The sequence below is a fragment of the Gopherus evgoodei genome, chromosome 7 (assembly GCF_007399415.2).
Source record: "Gopherus evgoodei ecotype Sinaloan lineage chromosome 7, rGopEvg1_v1.p, whole genome shotgun sequence".
Lineage (NCBI taxonomy): Eukaryota > Metazoa > Chordata > Testudines > Testudinidae > Gopherus > Gopherus evgoodei.
In genome coordinates, this window is record NC_044328.1 from 108,317,586 (window position 1) to 108,345,575 (window position 27,990).

The 27,990-nt window shown below is 42.6% G+C and overlaps 1 protein-coding gene across 1 annotated transcript in view; it reads right to left on the reverse strand.

The window, feature by feature from the left end:
- Positions 1-893: 893 nt before the first annotated feature.
- The window catches only part of ABTB1 (ankyrin repeat and BTB domain containing 1), a 39,944-nt gene continuing 12,847 nt past the window's right edge, over positions 894-27,990 (reverse strand). The window contains exons 5-12 of the mRNA XM_030568325.1: positions 25,625-25,784; positions 24,461-24,506; positions 23,200-23,316; positions 16,342-16,457; positions 11,280-11,378; positions 10,508-10,675; positions 6,939-7,139; positions 894-5,125 (exon numbers count right to left, since the gene is read on the reverse strand). Of these exons, the coding sequence (XP_030424185.1) occupies positions 4,919-5,125; positions 6,939-7,139; positions 10,508-10,675; positions 11,280-11,378; positions 16,342-16,457; positions 23,200-23,316; positions 24,461-24,506; positions 25,625-25,784 (1,114 nt within the window). The 3' untranslated portion in view covers positions 894-4,918. The remainder of the gene's footprint in view (positions 5,126-6,938; positions 7,140-10,507; positions 10,676-11,279; positions 11,379-16,341; positions 16,458-23,199; positions 23,317-24,460; positions 24,507-25,624; positions 25,785-27,990) is intronic.

Below are 27,990 nucleotides of genomic sequence, written 5' to 3' on the forward strand. Positions count from 1 at the left end.
TACTCCTGGGTCTCAGCAAGTTCCACTTTCCCCATGAACAGCCTTCTTAAACACAGTTGTCCTGCTGGTGTAGCCCACAAAAGCTTATGTTACAATAAATTTGTTAGTCTCTAAGGTGCCACATGTACTCCTACTCTTTAAACTGAAGACTGATCGCTGTCTGAACTTTTCAAAACTAGGTCCCTTCTGTCAGTTTCAAATCATTCAAAGGCTTCTGTGCTTCTCTCAGAAATACTGTATGTTCTTACATAGAACTACCTAGCATGCGCTTGGGTCTTTACTTCTAAGTGCTGGGTACCCACAACTCTCACTGAAGTAAATGGGAACTGTAGGCGTTCAGCACCTTTACAAGTCAGGTCACTACCGTTTGCTACAGAAACAACATTCTAGCCATCTAGCTGCACATGGGGTCTGAATGGGAGACAAAAGTCTGATGTATTCTCAGAGATGGAGGAGGATGCAGCTGGGATACTTGAGGTTTCTTCCATGAAATTACTTGTGCCTCAGGGTGAACCCCCAAAGTACATTCTGTCAAAAAATTATCTCTGGCATAATTTAATGGGATGATTTTGGCCCAGACAGTGCAATAATAAGAAGGCAAGACATTCCAGGGATAGGGAGAAGAAAGCCCACAGGTGGAGAAAAAAATAAAAACAAACATTCTCAAATTGTTTGCTGTTGTGTTGTATCGGGGATTATCTGACTGGCCCACTTGGGAGTGGAAACCCATGTTTTCCCCCATTGCTTGAGATCAGAAAAAAACTAGCTATTTGGTGGGTGGGTGGGGATGGGGAATACAGGCTAAATGTACCACCTGGGTCTTTTCAGAAATAAAGTCACGCAGACATCATTAGCGTCAGTAACAAATAGGTCGCAGCAGAGACAAGGCATAGTGAAATATACATTTTTTTTTATTGCTGCACACATGCTCACACATTACATTTTTAAATATTTTTTTATTATAATATATTGCTGCTCTGATAAACTTTACAATTTTCTTATTTCAACAAATTGCTAATAGTAAATGAAGAGGATGGGGATAGCAGAACAGAACACAAAAAAAGACTAACAGAAGAGAAATCCTAATTTTTCATCTTGTAATAAAATTATTTGCAACACTGAAGTGAGTTCAACATGTTACAAACCAGTTTATTTATTTTTCAATTAAGGAGCTTGTTCTGTATGTTAAGCACCTGCTTATCTGTTTTTCAGAGAGATGAAGGAGCCCTAGATACTCAGTAATTGCACAATCCAGTTTAGTTCACAGATTTAGTCCCTACGTACAGCTGGACAGACAAGGTGTTCTGAATTCATCCAGCACATTTAACAGAACTGCATTCCCAGGGAGGGAAATAAAAAAGGCCACACTGACCTTTAATCCCACAAGATACAACCTTCTACGTGGTTCTCCACTTAAAGGGACAGTAATGGACACATTTAAGAACAGCTGCATGGAAAATACTTACAAACTGTGCAGCTGCCGTTTCACCCATTTTTGTACCACTGTCCTTTTTAAGAGTTAAGATGCCTATATGGAAAAAGGATAGTGTGTTTCTCAGCAGTCCTGCTCCTGAATCTTACTTCCAGCACACACCATGCTTTGAGGGCAAAGGCCAAATTCACTGCTGGTGTAAATCCATCTAAGTTGGTGGCCTGCAGTCTTCTAGGTAGGAAGGGGGTATGTCACAACAGTTGCTGTGAAAAGGAAGGTTGTGTTGCAAGCAGGGTGATTGAGAAATTTATGTAGCAGGAGCAGAGAAGAGGTGATAAAACCTGAGCATCGTGCTTATATACAAAGTCATCTTTAGTAATAAAGGGAGGAGAAAGGCAGGTGAATCGTACCAGTTTAGCTAGAAGGGTGTTTCTGAATAACATGTTTTGCGGGATCTTTAAAGAGCTTACACCTCAGAGGGTGAGACAACACTCTCTTCTTCCCCTGACACAAAATACAAGGGATTTAGCATTAGTCTAACCAACCCTTCCCCCCACATCTTAAATTGAGACACGCTTCAGAGCCCAGTTACTTTTGGCTCTCAGAACGTCATTGACCTGTCATTCTGTCCTTCAGCCAAAACTAGTCTGTGCTCTGTAGATGGACACTAAAGTACACAGACCTAGGGTGTTCTTAAATACACACAGAACAGAACATACAGTTCCTCTTTCCATGTCACTATTCTGATACAGGACCAGGCATGCACACTATGGAACCAAGATACTGGCACCTGCCTGCAAAAAGCAAGCCAGAAAAAACTCAGAAATTCCTTTGGGGAAACAGGTAACAGAAATAGAGGCAGATCCTGCTCAAATAGCTCAACACCCTCCAGAGACACCCTCTTCCCCAAAGATGCCTGGTCTGCAGGAGACACCACATAAATATGGATAAGAAGAATCCGCTGGGATTTGGGAGAGCCAATCCATAGCTGAAAACTCTCAGCTTCAACAATGCATTTCAGTTCTGACCTGCTAGTCTAGTCTATTCTTGGGCTTCCATGCACAATTCTGCCGATGCAGCTCAATCCCAGCAGGCAATACGCACTACTCTGCCGACACTGAGCCTTTCTGGAGCACAGTCTTAGCCAAATTATGTAGCAACTTCATAATCATAACTAAATCAAGACCACCAAATGTGATTTCATTAGCTGTCCAAGGCACTTACGAAGCCAGGCTAGCAGATGGGAAAGGACACAGCATAAAGCCCACATAACACAGTCCTTGCCATACAGGGGAACTTACATCTGTTCCCTTATGTTGGAAAAACACTACCAGAAGAATGGTCAGAGGAGCTGTTGGGGACCGAGATCACCTCTCTGCATGAACAATGCACAGGGCCAACACACGAAAGCACAGGCCATGGGGGTGTGGTTTTAAACCCGTGTCATGCAGTTACTGTAAACAGCAACATCCACCAGTGACAGCAGCACCAACATTTTGATAGGAGTCACCATGCCATTAATACAGCCCAATTTTCTCCCTCCCAGGCCCCAAGTACTGCAGAAAGAATCCATTTCCCTTCCCCTGACAAATCAAGACTCACATACTACATAATTCTGAGGAGACTTAGTAACACAGAGCATGCAAAGTCCTTGGCAGCATTAGATTCCCAACATTATGATACTTCCTCTGTCTCCCGCCATTAAGCCACCCGCTTCCTATGACTCTCTAAAGGGTCAGAGCAGTTAAGTCTCCATGCTTTGCACTCTGGGAAAACTGGACAGTGAATCCTTGGGGCTCTGACAACAACTCTAGAAAGTCTAGCAACCATAGTACATCCTTGTGACAAGAGCAGGAGATTTAAGAAGAACGAACAAAATCTGGGTGCAGGCAAGGTTTTGTGACTGTAGATTCCCTTCCTTTCTCTGGCCAACACCAAGAAAATACCATGACCTCACTCACAAGTGAACAAAGAGAGGATGTAATTGTCCTGCACTCTGGCAATACTGTCTCTTTGGCGTATCACCCAGTATCAGCACACAGGACCACTGAATCCAGCTTGAAGTCATTTCATAACCCGGACATCTTGTAAAATTGCAACTTCCAACCATGCTGTCACACAAAACAGAGCGACAAGTAAAACTCTTGCTACACTTCCACCTCTGAGGGTATCTAGAAACAGGGCAACACTAAAGAGGGGCATGTAGTGAGACAGGGTGGGTTTGCTAACAGGACAGGGCTGTAACAGCAAGGGAGCAGGGCTTGGAGAACTAGTCCATATGATTAGGTATACTTAGTGCAAGAGTTGTGGCCCACTGACTGATGTTGAGAAAAGAGGAAAAAACCAGCACCTTCCCTCTCTAAAAGCCAAGGGAGACCAGATTTCTAAAGATAATGATATCTACTGCAGAGGAAGAATCCCCAAACACATTTGCAAAGATGAACAATTAGCTTCTTAGAACAAGGAACTCAAGGTTTTTAAGCCTGAGTAAAGTCAGAAGATGAAAGAGCAGGGCAGATGAACTGAGACAAGCCTTGTAAAGCTCCCTTTTCCTTGTCACCCACCCTTAAACTTTGATAAGTCTCTCCTTCATCCTGACACAACAGGCCAAAGAGAGACCATGTGGCAACTCTGAGAGGAAAGGAGTTGCTCTCCTGTTAGAGTGAGACAAGAGCAGGACCTCTGCATCGGTGCCTTTGAAAAGTTACTGGCTCTATAGGAGACTGGGTCTCTCTCCTGCTGCTTTGTAAAGTATTCCTATAGGTTTATATTTGGGACATGCATTAAATAAAGTACCCAGAAAAGAAATAATTTAATTTAGCCATGTCCCCCTGATCAAGGATACACTGTCACAATCTGTCAGAATATGGACTTAAAACCTAAACTTCCATACTACACTGAGGGTGTAAATCTAGGTGTCAATACTTGGGGGATCCCAGTAGTTTGTGACTGAGAAACAAGAAGAGCAGATGAAGTCAGCTAGTGCCCCATTAAAATGCCATTCTCTCCACTAACTCCCCATAATACTGACAGCGAAAGGATCTAGTAGATTCCTTTACACTTATCATAATCCATTTTTGTTCCCTTGGTAACTATACAAGAACCATGGTTTGAACCAGTTTCAGAAATGCATTGCTGGCTAAGAGACTGGGGCAGCTCCTGGGGCCAGATGTCACTGAGTCTGTTAATACAGCTCCATTAGCCACATGGCTGGCAGTTCCCTCTCAGTGCTGTATCGTACAAGCAGCAACTATCAAACTGCTGCACTTTGCGATCCTATTAACAGAAGGAAAAAAGCAAACATGTGAATGTCCAGCCATGAATGAATTAAAAGGAAACCATGCCTGGGCTTGGAGGGGTGGGGGGGAAGGAGGAGAGAAAAAAGAAAAGTCATTTGACTAAGACTCATATGTTCTTGCACTCAGAGGCAACCCACTGGAGGTCACACAAGCTGCTCTCTGCATCCAACAGCAGGATTTACAGACTTCAGCACTCGAGTCCTATACTGGCCAGGAGGTTTTCCAGGGCCTCTAGTTTCTGGTTGGCCTCCTCGATAGCACTGTAAGTCTGCACGTTGCTGGTGATGTGGAAGCGGATGTCATCCACCAGGGGGATGGAATCGGTCTCCTGCCGTTCCTCCACTGCCTCAGCATTCTCCTTCACCGCAGCCGCAAACTCCTCTAGCTCCACCAGCTGGAAGGATGAAGACAAAACATCGATTAGGGGAGCTGCAAGGCTGATGGGAAGTGGCAAAGTGATGTTCAGCCTTTTACCACTAAGTCGCCAGTTCAAATCTAGCTCAGGCTGGTAATGAAAATAAGTCTGGAGAGTTCAGGAACCTGGGTTTGTGAAACGAATTGGAGGGTCTCAGCTTAGTTACCACTGAGAAAATGACCAAAACAAGGTCATCCCCATAGCTGGCCCTTCTGATGAGACTTACAAGGAGGATACAGAGTGCCAAGGAGTGAATTCCCCTTTCACGCTCTAGAGGGGTCCTTCCAGGTTCAGCATGAGGCATACCAGCAAGGGGCAGACCACAGGAAAAGTCTGTCCTGAAATTGTCAAGACTGTACCTGCTCTATGGATAAACACAAGGATTCAGTCTTCAGGGCTGTCAGTCCTGCACCTTTAACCAATAGGAAAAAGTCTCAAACGTTTAAACAGCAGAGAACACCTGTCACTAGGCTGCAGCCCTGTAAACGCACACTGACCAAATGTCCATCACTGAGTGTTTGGGCACCGTTTACATGAATTCACAATATTTCGCCCAAACCAGGAAACAAACCCCCACAGGGAAAGCCAACAGCTCCTGTCATGGAAGAGACAGACAAGAGATGTCCATTTTGCAATGGAACTTTAGGCCTGGTCTCCACACTACAGTGTTTTGCCAAGAACTTCCCATCATTGCCCATACCAATTCAGCTCTCCTAGAGGAAGCGCTATCGCAGACAAGGGGCTGACATCTGCTGACAATCCAACTACTGGGTCATCTCAACTTGCTCTGTGCACCACTAGACGGCACAGTTGGGGGTCCCCTGGAGCCTTCCCTGCACCCGCACTTCCACTGTTCTTAGCACTAGTAAAACAGTGAGGGAATGCCCTAAAATTCTTGGCCTACGCAAAGCCCCAGCAGCAAGAATTCAGTGTTCCCCATCAGTGCTTGTACAGTTCATTCAGCTATTGGATGAAATCCCCTTTTCACAACCCAGTTCTGGCCATATGCTGATGTGTTGGTTCCCTAATTTATATTGACCAATGGCACTTTTGAATGAGAAGAACTGTTTGGAAATTATTTTCTTCACTGTTTTCACAGGCAGGAAAGAGTTTCACACCTCTCTCCAAGCCTCTCAGCTGCAGGTAAAGAATGTTGGCGCTCATGTGGGAGTGTTAATTAGAGCCATTTATATAAAACTACTGACCCCGATAAGAACCAAAATACTTAGTAAAAGAACTGAACTGTCTGTGCCATATGGTCACTGTTTCTCTGCAGACATCACTGGCTCCTGGATCTCCAAGCAGCCATCAGAGAGAACAGACAAAATAGCAGTGGGAAGGAACGTTCAAATTGATGCTTGTAAATAGGATTCCAGTGTAATAAGATTTGGTATTTAGTTAATCATCAGTAATAAGTTTTTCCTGTGGAAGTCCCTATAATCTGCTTTTGGGGAGTTGTAATGAATTTGAGGCTACAGTACAAAAGAACTAATTGCACCGGGAAGAGTCATGTATGGAGACAAACACTCCCACATACCTCCTTCGCACAGCACCCCAATGCACATCAGTCATGAGCTGCAGCACTCCCTGCTATTCCACACCCGCAGTCTTCTTCACCAGTCATGTCAAACTGTGAGGTGGGTCCTACTGAGGACCAAGGTGTGACTACAAAATTCACTTCACTTATGACCCAACATCTTCAGAAGTGAAAAGTGCATACATTAAACCATGGCAACACAGATGCACATTTAGTAGTTGCACCTGAAACATCTTAGGGGAGGGTTTTGCATACCTTCTCAATGATCTTTGCCATGTACTCCGTGCACTGGTCCTCCAGTCGGGTCAGCTGGAACAGCTTTGCAATCCTCCAGACGTTGACAACATTGTCCTCATCAAGTATCTGAGCCAAGGTTCTCCCACACAAGCGTTTGAGGCCAGGCAACAGGTACATGTCTGCTACACACAGCACGTCATAAGCATTCTCAGGGGACAGCTGGTAATGTAGAGAAGAGAGTCATCCTAAAGAAAGTCCTGCCTATGCCACATGCCTCTGGCACAGATAGATTGCCCTGAGATTTAATTTCAGACATAATTTCTTGCAGTTAGGGGAAAACCACCAGCGCAGGAGTACTAACCCTGCAGAGAGTGCTCTATGCCACCATTCGAGAGACTGAGGCTATGTCTACACTACAGCGGCACAGGTACGGCACTGCAGCACTGTAGCGTAGACACTTGCTATTGCAACAGAAGGAGTTTTTCTGTCACTGTGGTTAATCCACCCCCACAAGAGATGGTAGCTAGGAAGAATTCTTCTGTTGACCTAGCAATGTCTAAATAAGGGCTTAGATTGGCTTACCTATTTCTCTCAGCAGTGTTAATTTCTCACACCCCTAAGCGACATACTAGGTCGACATAAATTTTGTTGTTGGTTTTTATTATTTATTTAGGAAGTTTTAACAAGTTTACAAAGCCTTGCCATGTAAATATGGGAAACAAACAATAGTTACAACACTTGTCTTTTTAAACAAAAGCTATTATGCACATATTTAACAGACTAGGCATGTCAATCAAGATATTTGGTTACCTTTTATTCAATACTCAGACAAAATACATTCATCTGCAAAAATAAACCCGGCATACTGGTCTAATTTTTTTTTTAATTTTAATACTTAATTGTCATGCCCAGGCTGTGTTAAGTGTGTACACAGAGTTTTCACTCAGTTCAATGAAATCTCGAGAAATGAAGTAAGTTTTATCATGATGCTTACTCTGTAATATGGCAACAGATGGTTAAATAGCAAGGTTTGAGGACTATATTCCTGTAGAATGTCTTTTTAAACAAATAAGTCACAGTCCTAAACCTTGTTCAGACTTTTCTCTCCCTTTTTTTCCTGGCTGGTCAAATCCTTGACATTTTTTTTAATCAATCATCTATGCCACTAATCTGGAACTAGAGTTCTCTTCTGTGCAGTTTTGCTATTGCTAATATGAAAGGAATCGTGAAGAGCACTGTAACCCACCTAGCTTTGTGGGACATGGCATGCACATGCTTTAGAAGGATTCTGAGAACGAAATCTTGTGTTTATGCTAAAAATCTTCACAGCTGCAACTTTCACAGGTGCAAGCTGCAGTGGTGCAGTGCCTCCACTCAAGCCATTCTGGGCCAGGTCCACTGCTGCCCACATCCACACACAGATACAGATGATCATTTCAAAGTGGGGTTGCACTAGAAGGATTAATTGCACCATTGCAGCTGCAGTGCTTGCATGGCTGTCCACACTGGTACTAGAGTAAACAAGATCACTCAGAGCACGTGTGAATTGGAATGTGATTGGAAAGATGAAGGCTTGTGTGCCATAGTGCACAACTGTACATAAGAATGCAAGGTGCGTTAGGAGGCATGTCAGAGGCTTGCAACAGTTGTTAAAGTGCTGTAACAAAGCTATGCAGCAGCAGCAAGGTTGTCACGGTTATTCATCAAGTGCTGTTATAGATACAGGTCTCCCAGATCTGTGCTCCCTCTCACTCCACTTACGGTTCAAAGGCATGTTTATACCTCTCTCAGATTCATGACTTTTGTACTTACACCTCACCTACCCCTTCCTTAGGAGGATTTGACCACACACTGTGTGAGTTTCACCCCCACAGTAACTGCAAGTCTCTCTACTGTAGCATCTAATATGAGGCTTTGGGAACCTATAAGCATCCTTATAGGGAACCTGTAACCTATAAGCATGAGCATTTGAATTGGATTGAATTGAAAACACCAATGCTTGACTGATCACTGTTCAATAAGAAAACAGAATCAGTTTGATGTTCCTTTTCAAACTTCACACACACACAAGTTCCACTCAGAAACCACACGCACACTGATAATACAGGCTGCTGTGACAGACACAACAGTGACAGAAATGTCAATCCTTTGAAAAAGGCAAGTCAAGCAGGATGGGGACGCTGGTTATGTTGGCACTAGACTGGACGTAAGCCTGGGAAGAAAAAACACTGTACAAAAGTACTGAACTTTGAAAATCTGCCAGGAAAAATAATGAAGAAAACGTTAATATAATTTTTCAAACAAATGGCCTCTTTCCACAAAAGCTCATTTGGCTTGAGACTCAAATAGCCACTGGAAAATATGAGTAACAATTTTTTAATGACAGTACATTGTTTTTACTGAGCTGGGCCATCAGGCGTGTGCACTGCACAGACAGGTAGCATCCCAAGATCCATTTGAAAGGGAAGGCTGCAGCTAGAGCTCCGGTTTAGAAACACTTCTACTTAGCAACACCAGAGAGTTAGCCAGATTCTGGAGTGTCAAAGAGGTGCAGCAGAACTGGGTCAGGCTGCAGGGCTGTGACAAGATTCTGATGTGCCTTGGGGCTCCTCACCTCCCACTCCTGTCCTCCAGAGTGTAGACAATAAGAGGTTATGAGCAGAATGAGTTAATGGAAGGAAGTTCTACAGGGTATTAATGACAGCCTCAGCAGGCTAGCCAGTGACTTCCTGTCTGATAAATCATCTCCCTGCCTAGCACAGATTCTATATTGCTACCTGTAGCCAAGCTGATCAGCAGGAATAAGGTCACAGTTGTGCAGGTGGTCACAGCAAACCAAAACCACAGGGTAACCCAGAGTAGGATGGTACAGTCTCACTCAGACAGGAAAGCCTTAGGCTTTGGAGAGGATACAAGCCAGCTCATCAGCATCATTAATCCGTTCAGTGTTGCCAAAAGATGTATAGTGCTGGCTGCACTTTCAATTAGATTGTTAGTTCTTTGAGGCAGGGGATGTCTTTTTGTTATGTGCTTAGCACAATGGGTCCCTGATCTCTGAGTGGAACATCTAGGCATTCCAGCGATGCAAATCATTTTTGTTTTAAATGCAAGGATAGGTTGTAATGCCAATAGTAAATGAACAGGCCTCTTAACCTTAGCACACGGGCAAATCTGTTTTCAGGCACCATCTAGCGGCAGAATTCTGACTGTGTGTCATTGAGAGCAGTCAGTGCTGCACAATAGCATTCTGTGGGGAAGAATACACAGCCACACAAATCATGCATTATGTATCTGGCCTAAGTAACATGTATCCTAATTTACAGGATATGAATTTAGGATGAAAGATACACAAATGGCATTTAGGAGCAGTTGCACTGATATATTCAGGAAACAAAGTTCCAACCTAGCCTACAACATGGATAAACAGAGATACCAGTATTTGGGCTACTGAGGTTCTTCAAGCCAGGTGGGAGAATGGGTGAGTGATATTTAACAAACCAGCAGTAGAATACTATAGGATGACACTTCTGCAAAGACATTTGGGCATAACTTGAAGGCGATGAAAGGAGAGAATAGGCTGGTCTCACCTCGGTGTCATCGCTGTAGATGTAGTAGAGGACCCTGATGAAGATGTCTTCTGAGATGTTATGAAGGGTCACCACAGGGATGGTGGGCTGAGTCTGCAGCTCTTCGCTCTCACTGAAATGATCCTCAAGGAGGGCTTTGAAGTAATCACTGCGGCCACAGAAAAATGCCTGCATGGGAAACGGAAAAATCCAGCACTAGCATCTCCCTTTCTGCTGCATTGAGCCAAACAGAACTAGGCAAGAGATCAACTTTCAGGTATTAATTATGCAAGTTCCAAAGCACCGAGTCAGTAGCATAACCTCTGCCGAGCTTTGTGTTTTCATCCCTAGACTCTGATAAACTTGTCATTTTTCTTATTTCTTTCATATCTTATTTTTACACATTACTGCCCTCAAAGCAAAAAAAATGAGATATTAACTAGAGTGACAGTTAATCTAGAGTAGCAATATAGAGTAGCAATATAGTTCTAGTCAGGATTCCGGAGTTCTGTTTCCAGTTCCACCCTTACACTGACTCATCCTGAACTATTAAGGATCCAACACTCCCAATGACAGGCTCAGATTTGTTGCTGACAGCATGAGACACAATGTAGATGCCTCTTACACGGTAAGGAGATTCGTGAATTGCAATAAGGGAAGCAGGCTGGGTTGTTTCATTAAGAAGAGGGCTTTAAGTTTAACCTTACCCCTGCAGTATATCTAATTATCTCATACTAAGTGCGTGGGAAGGACATGTTCATGGACCTTGATGTCTCTAAATGTATGTGCATACCTTATGGCATAAAAAGTTGTAATCTGTCACTCGAAAACACACATCAGGACAGCTGCTAAAGTTGTCAGTGCTGTCAAACGGCAGCTCCCCAAAACCTACCTAGAAAGACAAGTTAAAAGATAAGAAATGTCTGCAGTTAGCACCCATGGTATAAACATTAGAGGTGTTGACACTGATCTATAAAGTCCAGTGTGTCTTGCTATCTGAGACACCCACCTTTACCCATTTACGCCTCAGCAGCAATGGAAATCACCAGAGATGCTCTTCCTGACTGATCCTAGATTTGAACATCTGAGAGCTCAATGCCTGGAATTCTCAGTGGAGAGGCTTCTGAACTGAAATTTCCCTTCCCAGTTTGTCCAGCAGAGCCAAATGACCTTCAAGCCAACAGTGGCAGGCTCGTAACTCCTGTTGGACTTCTAAATGAGGAGGTGGATTGCTGGGTGGGTATTTAGTTTACATCATGGGATGGGCATCTTAATATTGACACCAGTCAAGGAAAGGCATGTTATTTTAACCACAGTATATGTAAAAAGGTCATTTTATGGCTTAAATAAAGGAATACACAGATCTGAAACAATTTAATTGAAACTACAACCTCAGTCAACACAATACAAAGCTTCCCATGCACAGTTCAATTTCTTGTCACTTTGCAGTCTAAAGAAATTAAAATTAAACTAATTCACTAGACTATTAACACAACTCCCTCCAATCCAATGTGCCAAGCCAACTAGTATAAAAGTTTGTGGGCTTGGTTTTTTTTTCTGTTTTTTTTTAAGCTGGCATTATGGACACAAGGGAATTCAATTGTGTGAATCTATGTTCACAACCATGTAACCAGGGCAATTATCCACTGAAAACAAGAGTTTCCTCTGGTTTTTCCTATCTAGGTATATTCCCTGAGCAGCCTGGGATGAAAAGTCTGATCCATACCACAAGTCTCTCCTCTGAGCAAATCACACCAGAAACTGGCTCTAGGTTTCCCCAGGTTCAACGGCTGGAAGCCAGGAAGTTTCACTTCCCGTGGAAGAATGGCAAATATTATCTCCTACCAAACCGCACTAGCAAAGAGCACTGGGTATAGTGGGGAATTAGTGAGATATATCATGTTCACCCTCCCTGCAATCTGTCTCAGCAGGAAACAAACAGAGATACATGCCTGCTTTCAGTACCATCAGGCAAGCTCAATTCATACACAGTGGGGATTCTCTGGCACTCCTGGTCCCAGGCTGTGGAGAGCCACTGAGCTAGCAAAGGCTCTGAATTTCACACTACTTCGGAGCATAGCAACCTGGCCCTGCTCTCTGGGCTATCTGTCAGTACTCATCAGGATCTGGCAGAGTGGTTTCTAATTATAGTACAACTAAGCCTAATGACGGTCACAATTTCTGGGTGATTAAACAGCAAAGCCACCTTCCCAAACTCTGCAGCAACCCTGCTTGGTCTCTCTAGTCTATGACTTTAGTTACAACCTATTTACTCTTTCTTTTCGTGGGGAGCAGGACAAACGGAATTTTTACAACTCCTTAAAGTAAAAGATCTGTAGCACTTCAGAGTATCTGTCTCATCCCATCTTATCCCCACAGCTTTTAACCTGCTCTGTTACCTGCCCTTTGAACCTGCTCTGCATCTTATACGGCACCAGAGACATGTGTGGCACTTCAAGAAACATCGGAAACCTAAGTCCCTGCCCCCAAGAGAGTGCTGTCTAAATTCAGACAAGAACAACTGGCGGGGACAATAACGTGCACAACCAACAGGGAGAAGCAATTTGCTCCTAGATAAGAATAAGCACAGTAGAAAAATTCAGCCGTAAATAATTTATGACAACCTACAGAGGCCCATTATAGCCTAACAATCCATAATGGGATTACCAGTGGAGAATCAGACTCAAGATTTTATATCCAGCTGCACGTTGAGTCATCAGGGTTCTATGACATAAGGAACAAATTAGAGCATCTACAAAAGCACAAAGTAAAGCACCAGAAAATGTACTATAGGCAACAGGCCCACACTGGTCAAGGGAAAGACTAGGTCTTTTGCATCTCTGATTTCTAGGACTTAAACAAAAACAAAAAAACCTAGCACAGTGGCCAAAGGTAACACAGATGTTAACAGCTCACCTGCAGCACCAAGCTGGGTAGAGAAAAGTGATTTCGTTTCATGGAGGATTTCAATATTTTGAAGCTTGGCTTTATTCACATTTGGAACAAAACTCAAAATTTTCAAAATCTTGCAAGAAATGGAATGGAGCCCCACTCTGAGACAGTCTACCTGACAGGCTGACCCAAAGCAGCGGCCCTTGAAAGCCCAGGCATTCCCCACTCTGATTGGCTACCCTGGAGCTGGGCGTGTGAGCTAGCAGCAAGCTAGGCAGGGTTCCACCAGAGTCTTGCCTGGGTACCGCTGGAACTTGATCAAAATTCAACTACTTCTGTGAAATGTTTAGATTGAGATAAATCACCATATTTGAGTGACAAAATGTTTCCTCTGAATTATTCCGATCATCACTAACCACTACTGAAAACATCATGTTTCCATACATAAAAAGCAATGGAGAAAAGGCAAATTTCAAGTATAACCAGAAATGACAATTTAAGACATCAAGATTTTAACTGCCTTTAACTTGTAGTGACTTTGTTTAAAGAAATTGCTCTTGTGGTTTACCAAACTATAAAATGTATGGGTGTCTGAAATAGCCTTCCAAAAAACTAATACATCCCACAAACAGCTTCCATATATTCGTATGGTGCAGTGCCACGAACGGTACTAACACTACAGAGCACTAGAGAAGATGTCTCGACTATTGCAGCAGAATTTCCTGGTATTACTGTTTTATATAGACAGAAAACTGTGAAAGCGCAAAGAATAGACAGTTTTCACTTGAAATACAGAAAAAAAAATGTGGGATTAAAAAATTCTACATTTAATGTCCAATATCAGAGTATTATTAAAATATTATCTGGATCAAAAGTTCATATAATAGAAAGCTGCATGCTGTCTAGTGACTCAGAACTCTGCTTTTGTGATCAATCCCGTTTGTTGCTTAAAACAAATTTGGTTTGTATCTTATAACCATGTATTGTTTGTTGTTTCACATATTCCAGGAAGTGTTTGGTAACTTATTACAAGAAACTTCACATCTGTGACTGACTGGTCAGTGTTCTTTGGCCTCAGAGGAAGTTTTTTGTATTATATTATTTGTATGGTATGAGAATCTACTAGTGAGGTTGCAGAATTGCTGCTCCTGGGACTCAAATGCCTATTTCATGGGATGATCCCAGTAAACAAAGATTTAGAAGAGATGTAAATGATAATTAAGCAGTAAAAGGCAGATTAAAAGGCTACAATCCTGTCTTTAGGATCTTTATAAATGGCCAGGAAAAAGAGCTTTTAAAATGATCAAGTTAAAACAAGGTAATTAAGAGTAGTATGAACCCTGATTCCATGGTTATGGGTGCCATGCAGATGATATAATCATTTTTTCCCTATTCCTTCCTAGCATTCATGAAAACACACACAAATTAGGTCAGTAATATCAGTGTAACATGTTTAGATTGGATTATGATGCACTTTTTTCTAAGCTACATAAAACAGCTGGAAAAAAATCAGGAAATTTCAGCAATGCTAACTCATTATTTTATGCAGATTCTCATGATTTTTTTTTGGGGGGGGGATTCTTCCTTAAAGAACCAGTTCCCATATAACTATGGAGGAATCTCTGTTTTCATTTTTAAATAAGTGTGTTTCTAGCCCTTATGATTTTGGAGAAATGCTTGAAAATGTGTCCCAAGTGCACCCTAAAGGCTCAGAAACCAGAAAATGAAAACCAAGAACCTGATTTTTTTTTAACTTCGTGATTTTTAAGTCAATCTCATTGTATTTGGGCACCCCACTCATGATTTTTAAGCGCTTGGGGTTGACACTACTGGAATTCATTCCACACTACTCTCTGGTTTTTGATTTTTCCAAGTCTCTAATGATAAACAAAGAAAGCCACAACAAAGGTATACAAAAAAAAAACAAAAAAAAAAAACAGCTTTCTGCCTTGATAGAGAGAACATCAATGGGCAGGATTCCCTCTTTAAATCCCTCAGTACTTAGAATAACTGGATCACTAAGAGCCAGCACAAAATACCTTGGCACGTCTTGCTTACGAAACCTAAGCCACCAGCACATACAAAGAGACATATGACAGAGTTTCTACCTTGCTTCAGATATTTCCTTGAGCTCTGCATCAGAGAGTTCTGTTTCGCACAAGAAAGCAATAAGCTTTGTTACACTGTTCAGCTACACAGCCCACAGGCACAGAGCTGCTTAAAATGAGTATGTTATTAGTTTTACTACTCAATGTGAAGAAACTGGGACAAGCATATTAAAGGAAGGAAAATAAAAGATGCAACTATCGATATTACACAGACGAACAAAGGCAGGAAGAACTGGGGTCCACCAATATCTGCCCTGTTCACTTGCATCACTAGGAATCGATTGTGTGCAATACACATAGCTGCGTCTAATGGGTAATCTTGACTCAATGCTTCTGAGAAAAGTAACAAACCAACTCCCTGCCAGTATACCACGGGGGTCGATTCTTAACCAGGGATCAGTTAAGCTCTGTGGACCAATAACCCCCATTAGGAATCCCATTCCATCTATACATATCCGAAGGTACTGCTGTCATCCAAGGAATTTTTCCCCCTTTCTTTGCGTCTCAGTAATATATTGAACTAGGGGCTAAATCTTGTCCCCACTGAAATCAATGGGGAAACTTTCACTGACTTGGATGAGACCAGGGATCTGACCTCTACAAATCTCTGAGGGAGGAATAATCTCGCTGCGAGAGGGAAAACCGGCAGCCTGATTATGAGATTTGCAGCATTTCCCTGTGCTATACATGAGTTCAGTGTTTGGAAAGTCAGTCTGTGCCATTAATACCAGCAAACAAGTGACCACAAAACCCAACAAAGAAAGTGAGTCTAAATGTGTGCGAACATACAGCTCTCCCTGCGGCTCAGTCCGAAGGTCCCAGTGGAGTGTGGGAAGAAATAGAAACACTCCCTACCCGCAGTTCAGCCGGCAGGGCGCAGTCTGCCAGTAGAGCCAGATCCTCCTGTAGCCGGCAGTTACCTGGGGGCTCAATCGTCAGCACTTTCACACAGGTCCCTGGCTTGGAAGAGACTGGAAAAGGCAAAACAAAAACAACAAAACAAAAAGTATGGATGCCTAGAAAAAACGACATCTAAAAACTTTCCCTCCTGTTAAAAAAATCTCTCTGAGAAACGTTTGTTTGTTTTGTCTGGCTCTTAGTTTCCACTGAAATATAAAAACATGTCCTTCAGAGACACGTACGCACGCCTGCACCTGCCAGCAATGATCAGGGCTGTAACTATCACTATGTACACAGATTCCACCATTTCCGCTCTTATGTCTCCACTCATCCCTCACCTCCAGAAGATCAGTTACAGAGACCATAGGGAGGAAAGGGAGTAGCTATGTGCCTGTTCTGTTCTCCTCTCTGCTTCCCCTCCCTACAGACACAATTGAGAATTGCCTTATGGAGGCTGCTTCCCCGCTGCTGGAGTCAGCCTTAGGTGACACAGTAATAATGTAAGATAGCCCCCTTGCCTAGCAGGGATGTAAGCCTATTTTACTACAGACACGCTTCCACGCCACCGGTGCCCCATTGGTTATTCATTTAGAGTGAAGTCTGGCTTATGCTTTCCTCTGCTGTACCATAACTCTCCTGGATCAGGTGCTAGTAGTGCTGCTGTGATTTAATCCCATGGGGAAGAGAATTTATAACCTTTAAAACCAAGTTCTTTGGGGCAGAGACTTATATAGAAAATATATATTTTCTATATATTTATATAGAACCTAGCACAATGGGGCCCCTATATTGATTGCGGCCTCTAGGTGCCACTGCAATGTAAGTCTTAAATGCTAATAATAGCCACTACCAAGGGACCAGCAAATAAAGAAAAGACTAATGAAGAGTAGGTCTGGGATGCTCCTTCTCAGTTATCCTCCTGGCTAGAAACCTCCGTTCCTGGTCTTGTCAGGGTAGCTGGTTATTCTACCACAAGGGAATATGGTAAGTGCTCCCCATTTTGGGAAACTATGGTATTCCCTTGATCCAAATCACACAAAGGGCCCCCAGAAAACACTGTGATGGACACCTTATAGGCAAAGGCCACAACAACAGGAGACTCAGTTGAAGCTGATTTGGATTCCCTGTAGAGGTTTAATTTAAAATCTCTCCTCTGGCCCTTCTTCTCCAACAGCTTTGTCTCTTTAGAAAGAGCTGCCTGCCTGCCGTATCTTACAACTTTTTGTTCCACTGGCAAGAACGATGAATGCAAGTAGTGCCGCAGGTCCCTAGCAGAACAAGTAAAATTAAAGGTCTCAGAGGTCTTCGCAACCTTTTTCAGGTACAGCTGCATGAGCACAGATGGGAAGGAAAGGTTTTTAAAAAGTTAGCAGCACTATCAAGGTGTGTACATGCATTATTGTGTGATTTTATTATTGTCAGCTTTGTCTTTCCTCTCCATGATCTTTTATGAACCTCATTTGCTGTCTCAAGTCCAATTTAGATTAGACTTTGCCAGATTTGAAAGCCTCTTAGCAGAGAAAGCTTGTAAAACAAAGTGCAGTTGAAAATATGAAAGTTGCTGCAATGAAATCTTACGGACTCCATTGGGAGCACAGTGAAAGAGATGTTAACGGTTGGTGATTAGAGAGTTAAACTGCACTGTACTGGGTGTTACAAAGGATTTTTGACAGGCGTGATTCACTGCATTAAAACCCCTCTCTTCTCAGGTGAATCACATCACCATGAGACCTTATTTTTCCTGACATTTTGCTCATCATTATATGGGCTTCATCAGATGACTCCATCAGATGGTGGGCGAAATGAGACCGAGATGTGCCATAATATGAATCCTCCGCCCCCACCACCAAGAAAGCATTGCACCCATCAAGACGGGCCACCATGACACCTGAACTGGCTGAATATCCCAAACGGTACTGGAAAGAGCAGGGTGCATAAAAACCCAATCCACCAATTAAAGACACTATTGATTCTATGATCTCTATCCAGAGAGGTGCCCTGGAGAAGGAGCTATGCAGTTTCTATTTATAGGACTGAATGCGGATGCCCTTGTCTTCAGCAAACAACCATACTTACTGGAGGGGCAGGACAGGTTTGGCATAGACCCAAGCCAACTGACAAAGCTGTCAGAACAGAGCCCCACAGAATTACAGATCTGCATAAGCAACTGAGAACACTTTGTCCGTTTAAGGTAGATCTTCACAGAAGAATTAACACAGGCTCTTACTCAAGTGTTTCCCCTAATCCCCCTGCTGTCCACATACAAAATCATCTCATCGAAGTTCAATGATGCTTACAGACTGGGCTTGCTGGCTAAAACCCAAGAGGCACTTTCACTCAGACTGGTAACCCACCCACTTTGCAGTGACAATTCAGGCTAAAATCATCAGAGTGCCAACAGTCCTCTAATGCATTCCCACAATTTACCTACACAAGTGTGCCTAGAAGGACAGACAAGATCTTCCAAAATTCACTGGCAGAGAATCAGAGTGGATCATCTTATTGCAGCACAAAGAACCATGGAATAGGCCCCCAGAAGTCCTAATATCACACATGGGTAAGTGTAGTACCAGTGAGGACACCGTAACTGTGGAACGGCTTCACAGCTTGGCTGATTACGCTCAGCCCAGGCTAACTCAGCTGCTCAGACCTGGCCACTGATAACCCACATGAACTCTGTACTGAAGAAGACATACACTTAGACTAAATTTCTACCCCTCTGTGAAGACAGGTTACGGAGACTGTGCGATAATAACGATCTCTTCTATGGGTGCCTTTCATCAGAGGCTCTCAAAGCACTTTCTACCCATCAACCTTTGATGGACACAGGGGTCTTGTCTAGACTAGAATAAAAAAGTTTGTTAGAGCATGTTCACTCTTTTTACCCTACTGTATATAAGGCTGGCAGGAGCTTTGTGCTAGTTTAAAGCAGAGGTTGTGTATGTAATTGCTTTAAAACCATATTTTGTGGGAGTCAGCCTACCAATCCCACCCAAGAGATATCTGGGAACAGCAAGCGAGATTAAAAGGGTCAAACAGAAAAACTATCTATCTGAAGCTCCCTTGTAAATGAAGAACTCAGATACCATGGTGAAGGGCACACTATAAAAACTTGAGAGGAAGACAGATGAGCCCAAGAAATATCTCTCTCACACACACAAGGCTCATGCCACATCAGATGTGCCTACTCAGGGTTATCAGCCAAGAAATATGGCAGACACAATGGTAAGTATCCCTAGGTTCTCCAGCATAACTAGGCACTTCCATAGCCACTTAAAAAAAATCTCTGATGATGCTCACACGAGAAACAGTGGGTTTTGGATGATAGTGCTGTGTGTATAGACCAATTCAGATACTGAATATTTCAAATGCAGGGATGCAACATTCCACTGCTACAATTTTTTTGTTTTTGCTTCTAAAAGGATGAAAGAGACAAGATGAAAGAGACAAAAAATAGATTGTTGGAAACCACAGGCAGGAGGGTCCATCATCTGATGTTTGTGAAATGCAAGAAATGCAAGGAATTCAGAAAAGAGCAATACAAATGATAAAAGGAGCTGGAGCGATTTATCTAGCTAGGAAAGAAGATTAAATGAAGCAAATCCATGTGAAGCTCAGCTAAAGAAGAACAGGAAAGCATGCTAACCTCCTGCAAATGGTTGCCAAGTATACACACCGAGGAGGGACAATAACCATTTAAGGCAAGCTACGGAGTTGTAATAGGTATGAAATGAAGCAAACAAGTGTAGATTGAGTACTTGGGAGGATCTTTTAGAGTAGTAGAACGGTCTCAAGAGAAGACACTCAAGTCTTGAAAAAAAAGGTAGGCCAAAGCACTGGCAATTACACTGTAGGGAACAGTCCTGCGCTGCCTGGAGGGAATATACGCTTAGTCATTAAACTCCCTTCTGGTACAGCTGCACAGTACATCACTGATTGCCTCCTAATCTGTCTTTGTTCTCGACTAGCTTAATACTTCTTTGTAGTCTTTACTAATACACCACTGGTTTAGCTGGATTGAAAGAAACCTTTCCAACATCATGCAATACATGGACATCTGATTACACAGCAAAGAGTCCTGTGGCACCTTACAGACTAATAGACATACTGGAGCATGAGCTTTCATGGGTGAATACCCACTTCACCCACAAAAGCTCATGCTCCAATATCTCTGTTAGTCTATAAGGTGCCACAGGACTCTTTGCTGCTTTTACAGATCCAGACTAACACGGCTACCCCTCTGACACTTGACTGCATTACACATGCACTTGTATAATGCTGTGCATAACCACCGCCACTAATCCTTTAGAGCAGGGACCTGAGGTCTGAAAATAGGTGTTCACAAAACCTGACCTGAATTCTATGCTTTGCAACATACAGAAAAAGCTCCTGAACTATTTTTTTTTAAAAATGCCTCTAGTTCCATAGCAAGGATTATGACTTAATCTGGACAAATCCCGTCTGAATTATTCCAAATTATAAAAGGTTTTTGAGGTCATATCCAGAGCATGCAGGAAGGGGAAATATGGAAGTAATTACACTCAGCATAGCAGATGCCTGTCTAGCTCATATATAATGGAAGACACCAGATCAGTTCCTGCTGCTGCTGTCGTCTTTGTAACACTTTTCCACAGCCTCAAGATACAAGGTGCTTTAGAAATACGGACTAGATTTAGATAATGAGACTAGACAGAAGCGTCTGCCATGCAATTACTCCCTAGAACAGCACTGGCTACAGTGTGTATTTTTGCTTACATTAAACATGTTGGATACATTTTTGTACAATGGATAGTGACACTGGTCCCTGACCAGTATAATTAGGCCAGATACCCAGACCTGAACGAGATGCCTGTTTTCTAGAAAATATTCGGAGCAGAAACTTCTAATATACAATAGGGAACAATGATGTTTTGGCAAGTAAAGGACACCAGGTTACCCAACAGGTCTTTCCCATCCCTTAACTTCTATGATTCTTTCATACTAATTCTCTCCTGGGAATTCAACACTAGTTCCCCGGTTCACCTATAACATGTCTGATTTGACAGGCAAACATTTAATGTTACTAACTACAACGCTGCCAATTCGCCACAGTCCTGGTCTGCCACAAACACATAACCCCTATCACTTATATCAGTGCTTTGCCAACATTGATTAAGCCCCACAACACCCTTGTGAAATAAAATCATCATCCCCATTCTACAGAAGGGAACACAGAAGTTAAAGTGATTTGCCCAGTGCCATACAGGAAGCTTACATCAGGGTGGGATTAGAAACTATATCCAGCTCCCATTCAAATTGCTGCTGCTATGAGGTAATGCTTCTCTTGTTCCTCTAAGCCTGGGGCCCAATGCCTTAATGCTACTTGCAGTCATTTTTTTATTTCTGTCTGGACCTCATGAGTAGAAGCTGCCAATCGTGCCAAACTGCACGATGGTTTCAGAATATATACAAACCGTAACACTAATAAAACACCTTAACCTTATTTAATCTGCAGCCTAGTAAGGGATTGTATTGTGGGCGTTTGGAGAAGAATGGTCACCACACCAATCAACTGCAACATCATAAAGCTGCCATCCAGTGACCCATCGAAACATTCCGGTATTACAAAATGCTGTAAATCGTAACATCATTTTTGTTATCTGACGGTCTGACTTAGTAACTTATTTTTTGTTAAGGGTGTTGACCACAGCCTTTTCTTTTCCAGCAGACAGTTGGTATGTCAAGTGAAATCTTCTACCACTCATTATAAGCAGCAGAACAATTCTTTCTTCATGTGTTTAAATATTTTTGTATACAAACTTGCATATCACAACAGGGAAAAAAATGCAGTATCTGTGATGCAGCTATAGAGCTAACTTTGCACTATGGGAGGACTGTCACTCCAGGCTACATATGTAAATCATACAAATCTGGAAAATATGAATTGACAATTAATATTTAAAGTAAAAACTTGAGCAGCTACAGCAACCTGACCTCTTAGATCAGAGAAAACAATGAGCCAGATTCTGCTTTCACATCAGAAGTAACTCGACTAAGTCAAAGGAGTTATTTACACTCTAGGGGAGACACAGACCCTGTGTGATTTCAAACTACATGTTTCCTTACCAGTTAAACCATTACACCATTACATCTGAAAGCAGTTCATTTTCTAAATGTATCTTACTTTGCCATATTTATGCAGTTAGAAGACTAGTATTCCACCTGCTGGTTCTCATTCAATGGCCCAATAGTGTTGTGTTTGGATCACGAACACTCCAGAAGAACGTTCAAAACCCATACGACTGTTTGTACTTTTAAAAACACACATAAGGCATTTTTATATTAACGTGTGTGTGTGTGTGTGTGTGTGTCTCTCTCTCTCTCTCTCTCCACACACAAAACACACCAAGTCTAAATTATCTGACTGTTCCACTTTAAGTCGGGTGTTTCTAACATGCAGAGAAAACATGAGCCACCACTGTAACCCACTAGCTCCCTGAATACAGGGACTTCGAAACATGCTCCTCAGTGCTCTGCTACGGTTGCTGGACTATTCAATAAAGCCTTGCTGCCAGGGTCCCCACTACTACGATGTACACTTGTTCACTGTTCAGACACGGAGTACGACAGAAGTTGCCCCACAAGGAGCCTTCATTTGAAAGACCTATTCTGCTAACAGCTGTGCATAGAACTACTCAGGGTTTTTTTCCTCCATTAGTTTATGAGTGCCGGAGGTGCCTCATTGCTGGAACGTCCATTGTCATGATCTTCCTTCCCACTCCAAAAGGAAAAACAAACATAATGAAGAGAAGTAGCCATTAAAGGGGAGCTCACCAAATTCATAGACCTTTTTACACTTGATCTCCAAATCCTCAATGAGATCCTGAAGCCGACACTGCTTGGCTAGTCTCTTGCAATCATTCACATATTCTACATCAATGTCTAGACGACCTGCCAAAGAGAAACACCAAGATTCTATCAGCCAGTTCCTTGACCTAGCACCAGTCACCATTTACGTACTTAGGCGTAAAAATGGCTAATCTATAGAAAAGGGACTGGATGGACTGAAGGATTGCTAACAGGCTATGCATTTTCACTTCTGGATCACTGGTATGAATCTAGCTCAAGTGTCATTACAGCAGTGCAAATTAATATCTGTTGACTGCTGAGTGGCTGGACCAAATTTGGTGAATATCAGCTCAATTCCTCAGTTGCCCACACTGCAGCTGGACCCCCACTTGGCACTCTCAGCAAAAAGGCCAAAGACTGAATGGATCTTGGAGACAAAATTTCATTTTCTCGGGAAGAACAGAGATGAGGGGCAGGGCAGTGGAAGTTTGCACTGCTGCTGCCATCATGTTTTGGCGTGAGAAAGGACTTAAGTCTCAATCATTCAGAAGCACCAAATTTACTAAAGAGTGTTTTAAAGAGCGCACTGAGGAAAGCTAACTTTAAAGAGACAAGCAGTTATTGTTTTCTGGTGAAGAAACTCAGATGCCTTAGTAACATTTCCCTTGCAGTACATGTTGGAAGTTTAATTTAGGGCACCACCCTATGGTCTGAGGGAATATTGCACTTGCATTCCCTAGAATACAAAATACTTGATTAATACTGGCTGAAGGTTTAAGAACAACTTCTGCTGGAACAACAGTCACAAGTTGCAGTCAAACCATTCAGCAGTCAGGACTGCCAGTTAGAAAATGCTCACGAGCCAATGTACAAAGGGAATATGGCCACTGCTAATCTCAGGAGATCATCTTCTTAGATGACACATGTATTATAATCCTAGAGAAGTTACATTTCCCACATTTGTCCACTCAACCAAAGTTGATTTTTATTGACTTCAAAGCTACTGGCAGAACCACAACTGGCAAGAGGTATAAATATGCATTTACACTAGCTTTCCACAACAACATGGAATTGCTCATACTCCTCATATCTGCCAGATGACAGAGAGATTGTGTCTAAGCCATGATTACCCACCCACCCAAACAAGCTTGTCTAGAAGCCTTTGCCACCCAAACAGTGCCATGGCAAAGAGGTGCTGACTACTGCATTCCAACATGCATGCACATGTCAAGCAGCCGCAACATACCTGTGTAAAGATACTGCAAGAGGGAGCCAAAGGCCGCTGGGTTGATCTAAAATAAGACATGAAAAGGTCACCTATATAAAGCACACACATTTATCCAACGAGCTTGAAACGTCAACACAGATATATATATGACCTAACTGAAGGGACAGTGCATTACACACTAAGGTAAAGGTTGGGGGTTACGTTCAAGAAAAGGACTCCAGAATGCAAGTGAGGATGCCTCCTTTGTGGAAACTCCAACTAGTGCAATAATAACATTTTCATTACACACACCATTCCCCTGCTCCCTCACATAACTAGTATTCCCACTCTATCCAGCTTACACAGATCTGTAAATATATTAACTTCTGGGTTTACCCACCCCCACCTAATGTTACACATCAGAGAATGAGGTTTCTTGCAGGGAAAGGCACAGAATCTGTGCCTGCAGAGTTGGCAGGTAACAGAGACATTGCGGCTCACATCTAAGAAGGCAACTACAGTAGAAGCACTATCACAACTCCTCATCCATTGGGCCCCACCACTTCCAACCCTCCCAGTTAAAGAGAAACCAAGTTGCAGCCTAAAGAGCAATACAGTTGGAAGGTGATGAAAACTAAGGTTGTCCTGAGAAACAGGAAGGATGTTTGCAACAGGAGAGAATCTGAGGTTTCCGACAGATAGCCAAACCACAGAAACATATGCTGGAGAGTGTTGGTAACGGACAAGCAAAATACACTTATAGCCTATTTACTCCTTAGCCTCTCTTCTGAGGCAACAAGTGGGAGCCAATTAGTGCCAATTATAGTGGTGATTTCTGTGGTGTGGACCACTTGTCTACTGGGAATTAGACAAAGGCTCAACTCATTTCACATAAGGGTCACCAAACAGCTGGCAGACGGTAACAGCTCTTTTATTACTGACCTGAGGTGAATTTGAACCAATGCCAGAGGTGAAATGACAGGAATCTGACAGCATACAGCCTACAGCTTTCAGTGTATCAGAGTAAGAAGCCATTTTAGTGCACAAAGTGTTCCATCTCCCTCTGAGTTCCGGAACTGTTCTGTGTTATAGAACGTGTCAACTACGGAAATTACCCCTGACACTTCCTTTTCAACCTCACTTCCCTCAGACAGAAAATATCTAAGATGTGGGGGGAAAAACCTGGTGCGTGGTTCTCCTCACCAGTGGGTGCTTTAATGCTATCATGTTCTTCCCTTTCCACTTGGTCTCAAACATTTCTGCAAAGTACACGCTGCGGGCACTAAGGATGCAGCGGTGGGCACAGAAGGATTTCCCATGGACGATGAAGACAATGTCGCTTTGGTAACCCTGTTCCAGAAGCCTGGAAGGGAAAAAGAAAGAGGGGAAGATAAAATCAGCTGCACCGAATGAGGAAGGAGAAAAGAGAAGGAGGAGAGGGAAGCTTTCACACACTGGGAAAAAGGCAATTTGTGAACATCTTGCTCCTTAAGGAGACACTGTCAAGATAAAGAGTGTTGCAGATTTTCTTCAGTACTTATATAGCCCTCATTCTGAGTGCCTCACAATCTGTAATGCATTATCCATACAACATCCCGACGAGGAAGGCGTTACCCCCACTACAGATGGGGAACTGTGACACAGAGAGGCAAAGAAGCTTGCCAAGTCCACACAGGACACCAACCATTGTACTGTCCTTCCTACTGATATCTCACCTAAGTACAAATGAAAGATGAATGAATTTACTTTTCAACATTATTGCCGTTTGTTACAATTTTAACTGTAGCTCCCTTTGAAAAATGAACGTGGAACATAGCCAGTTTCACCCTGGTTCTAGTGAATTAGCTCAACAATGCAACATCTGAGATATTTAAATCAACTTTTCAAAATTGTACTTAGCTGGGGAGAGTAATTTTTTGCAAAAACAATCAAGTTATTTTTCTGGTTTCCCTGCAGGGTTAAAAATGGAAACTAAAGGGGAAATTCCCAGCTCCCAGTGGGACTCATTTGCTTCCAGATTTTGAAGGTACAGACTTTAAAATCATGATTTTTAAAAAAGTCTATTAAAATCCATTTTAGATCAGTTTTAGACATACTTACAGCTCCATTGAGCCCTGTGTAATTGGATTCATGGTAACTAAAGTAACATAATATATAGAGACTATTAAAAGATTTAAAGATTCTTGTACATTCTTTTTATGTACTGTAAAGTAAATGGCATACAGTGAACACATGATAGTGCAGTATGAAGGTCTTATCAGCTGGTTGGGATGCATGGCTCACTTGTGGATTGCTCATTTCCCCACGAATGTGACCATCCCAAATTTGTGCTGACAAAGCCTGTATGCCACACCTCATTATAATGCATTCCCTAAGTTCTTTGTATTTAGAGAAATGGGAGTCCAAGGTGCACTAGGGAACTTTCAGTGTGTAGCAGCAGGGTCCACACAGACACTTAGGCTATATCTACACTATGAGCTGGGGGTGGGGAGTGCCGGCGTGCACAGACATACTTGTATAGACAAACTAGAAGTATAGCTGCAGTAGCACAGACAGTGGTGAGCAGTGGCACTCTAAATACTCACCCTTCTGAACCCCAGGGGTACATACTCAGCACAGTTAGCCTGTGAAACTGCTCCCACACTAGAGCTTGATGAGAGCTAGCATGGGTATGTCATTAGGAGCTGGGAACCCCACCCCTAGTTCCACCAGGGATACAGCCTTAGCGCACAGCATGTTACAGTGGGAAAAATTTACACCCCAGCTTGTCATGAACTAAGTGTTTGTATAGACAAGCCTTACGCATTTTCATTCTAACGGGCCTTTTTCAGGTGCTTAGAACCTTCATTTATCTTTGAAACTGAAGTTTTCCCCATGTTTCCTCTCAGCCCAAGAGCTATATTTTTTGGAAGACTGAGCAAAGACAATTCTATCATTTTCTAATACAAAAGAGAGTGCGGAAAATCCCACACATTTGTCATTCTAAAACAAGCTACAAATTTTTGTTTGTTTGAAAATTTAGGCCAAGATTTTCAAAAATGACTCCTGATTTTGGTAGCCCAACTGGAGACACCTTAAAGGAGCCAGATTTTCAGGAAGTGCTTAGCACCTTCTTTCTGAAAAATCAGGCTTCTTTAAGAGGCCACAGGTTGGGCACCCCCGAAATAAGGCACTTATAATCACTGATGACTAGTGAAAATATTCTCCTTATTGCCACAGCAGGTTAGGGGCGAAACTTAAATTTGTCGGACACGTCGTTCAAATTCACATATGTGTTTCTTGGCAACCTGATGAAAACGCGTTTTGATCTGGCAGTCAAGGGTTCAAAAATGTACGCTGCACATGTCATGCTTTTACTATGCTCTCTCAACATTCCACTGGCCCTGCCTATGTGTCTGTATGTAAGCTGATGAAAGTTTCTTTCAACACCCAGATGTATGTGGTAAATGATCCGTAGGGTATGTTTTAAGCTTTGCCTAATTTGACAAGATAGGTAAAAGCATGTATAGAATGAGGCAGCGCTCTGATCGACCTGCAAATGGTTTAAGTCAGAATAGCAGATTCAAGTG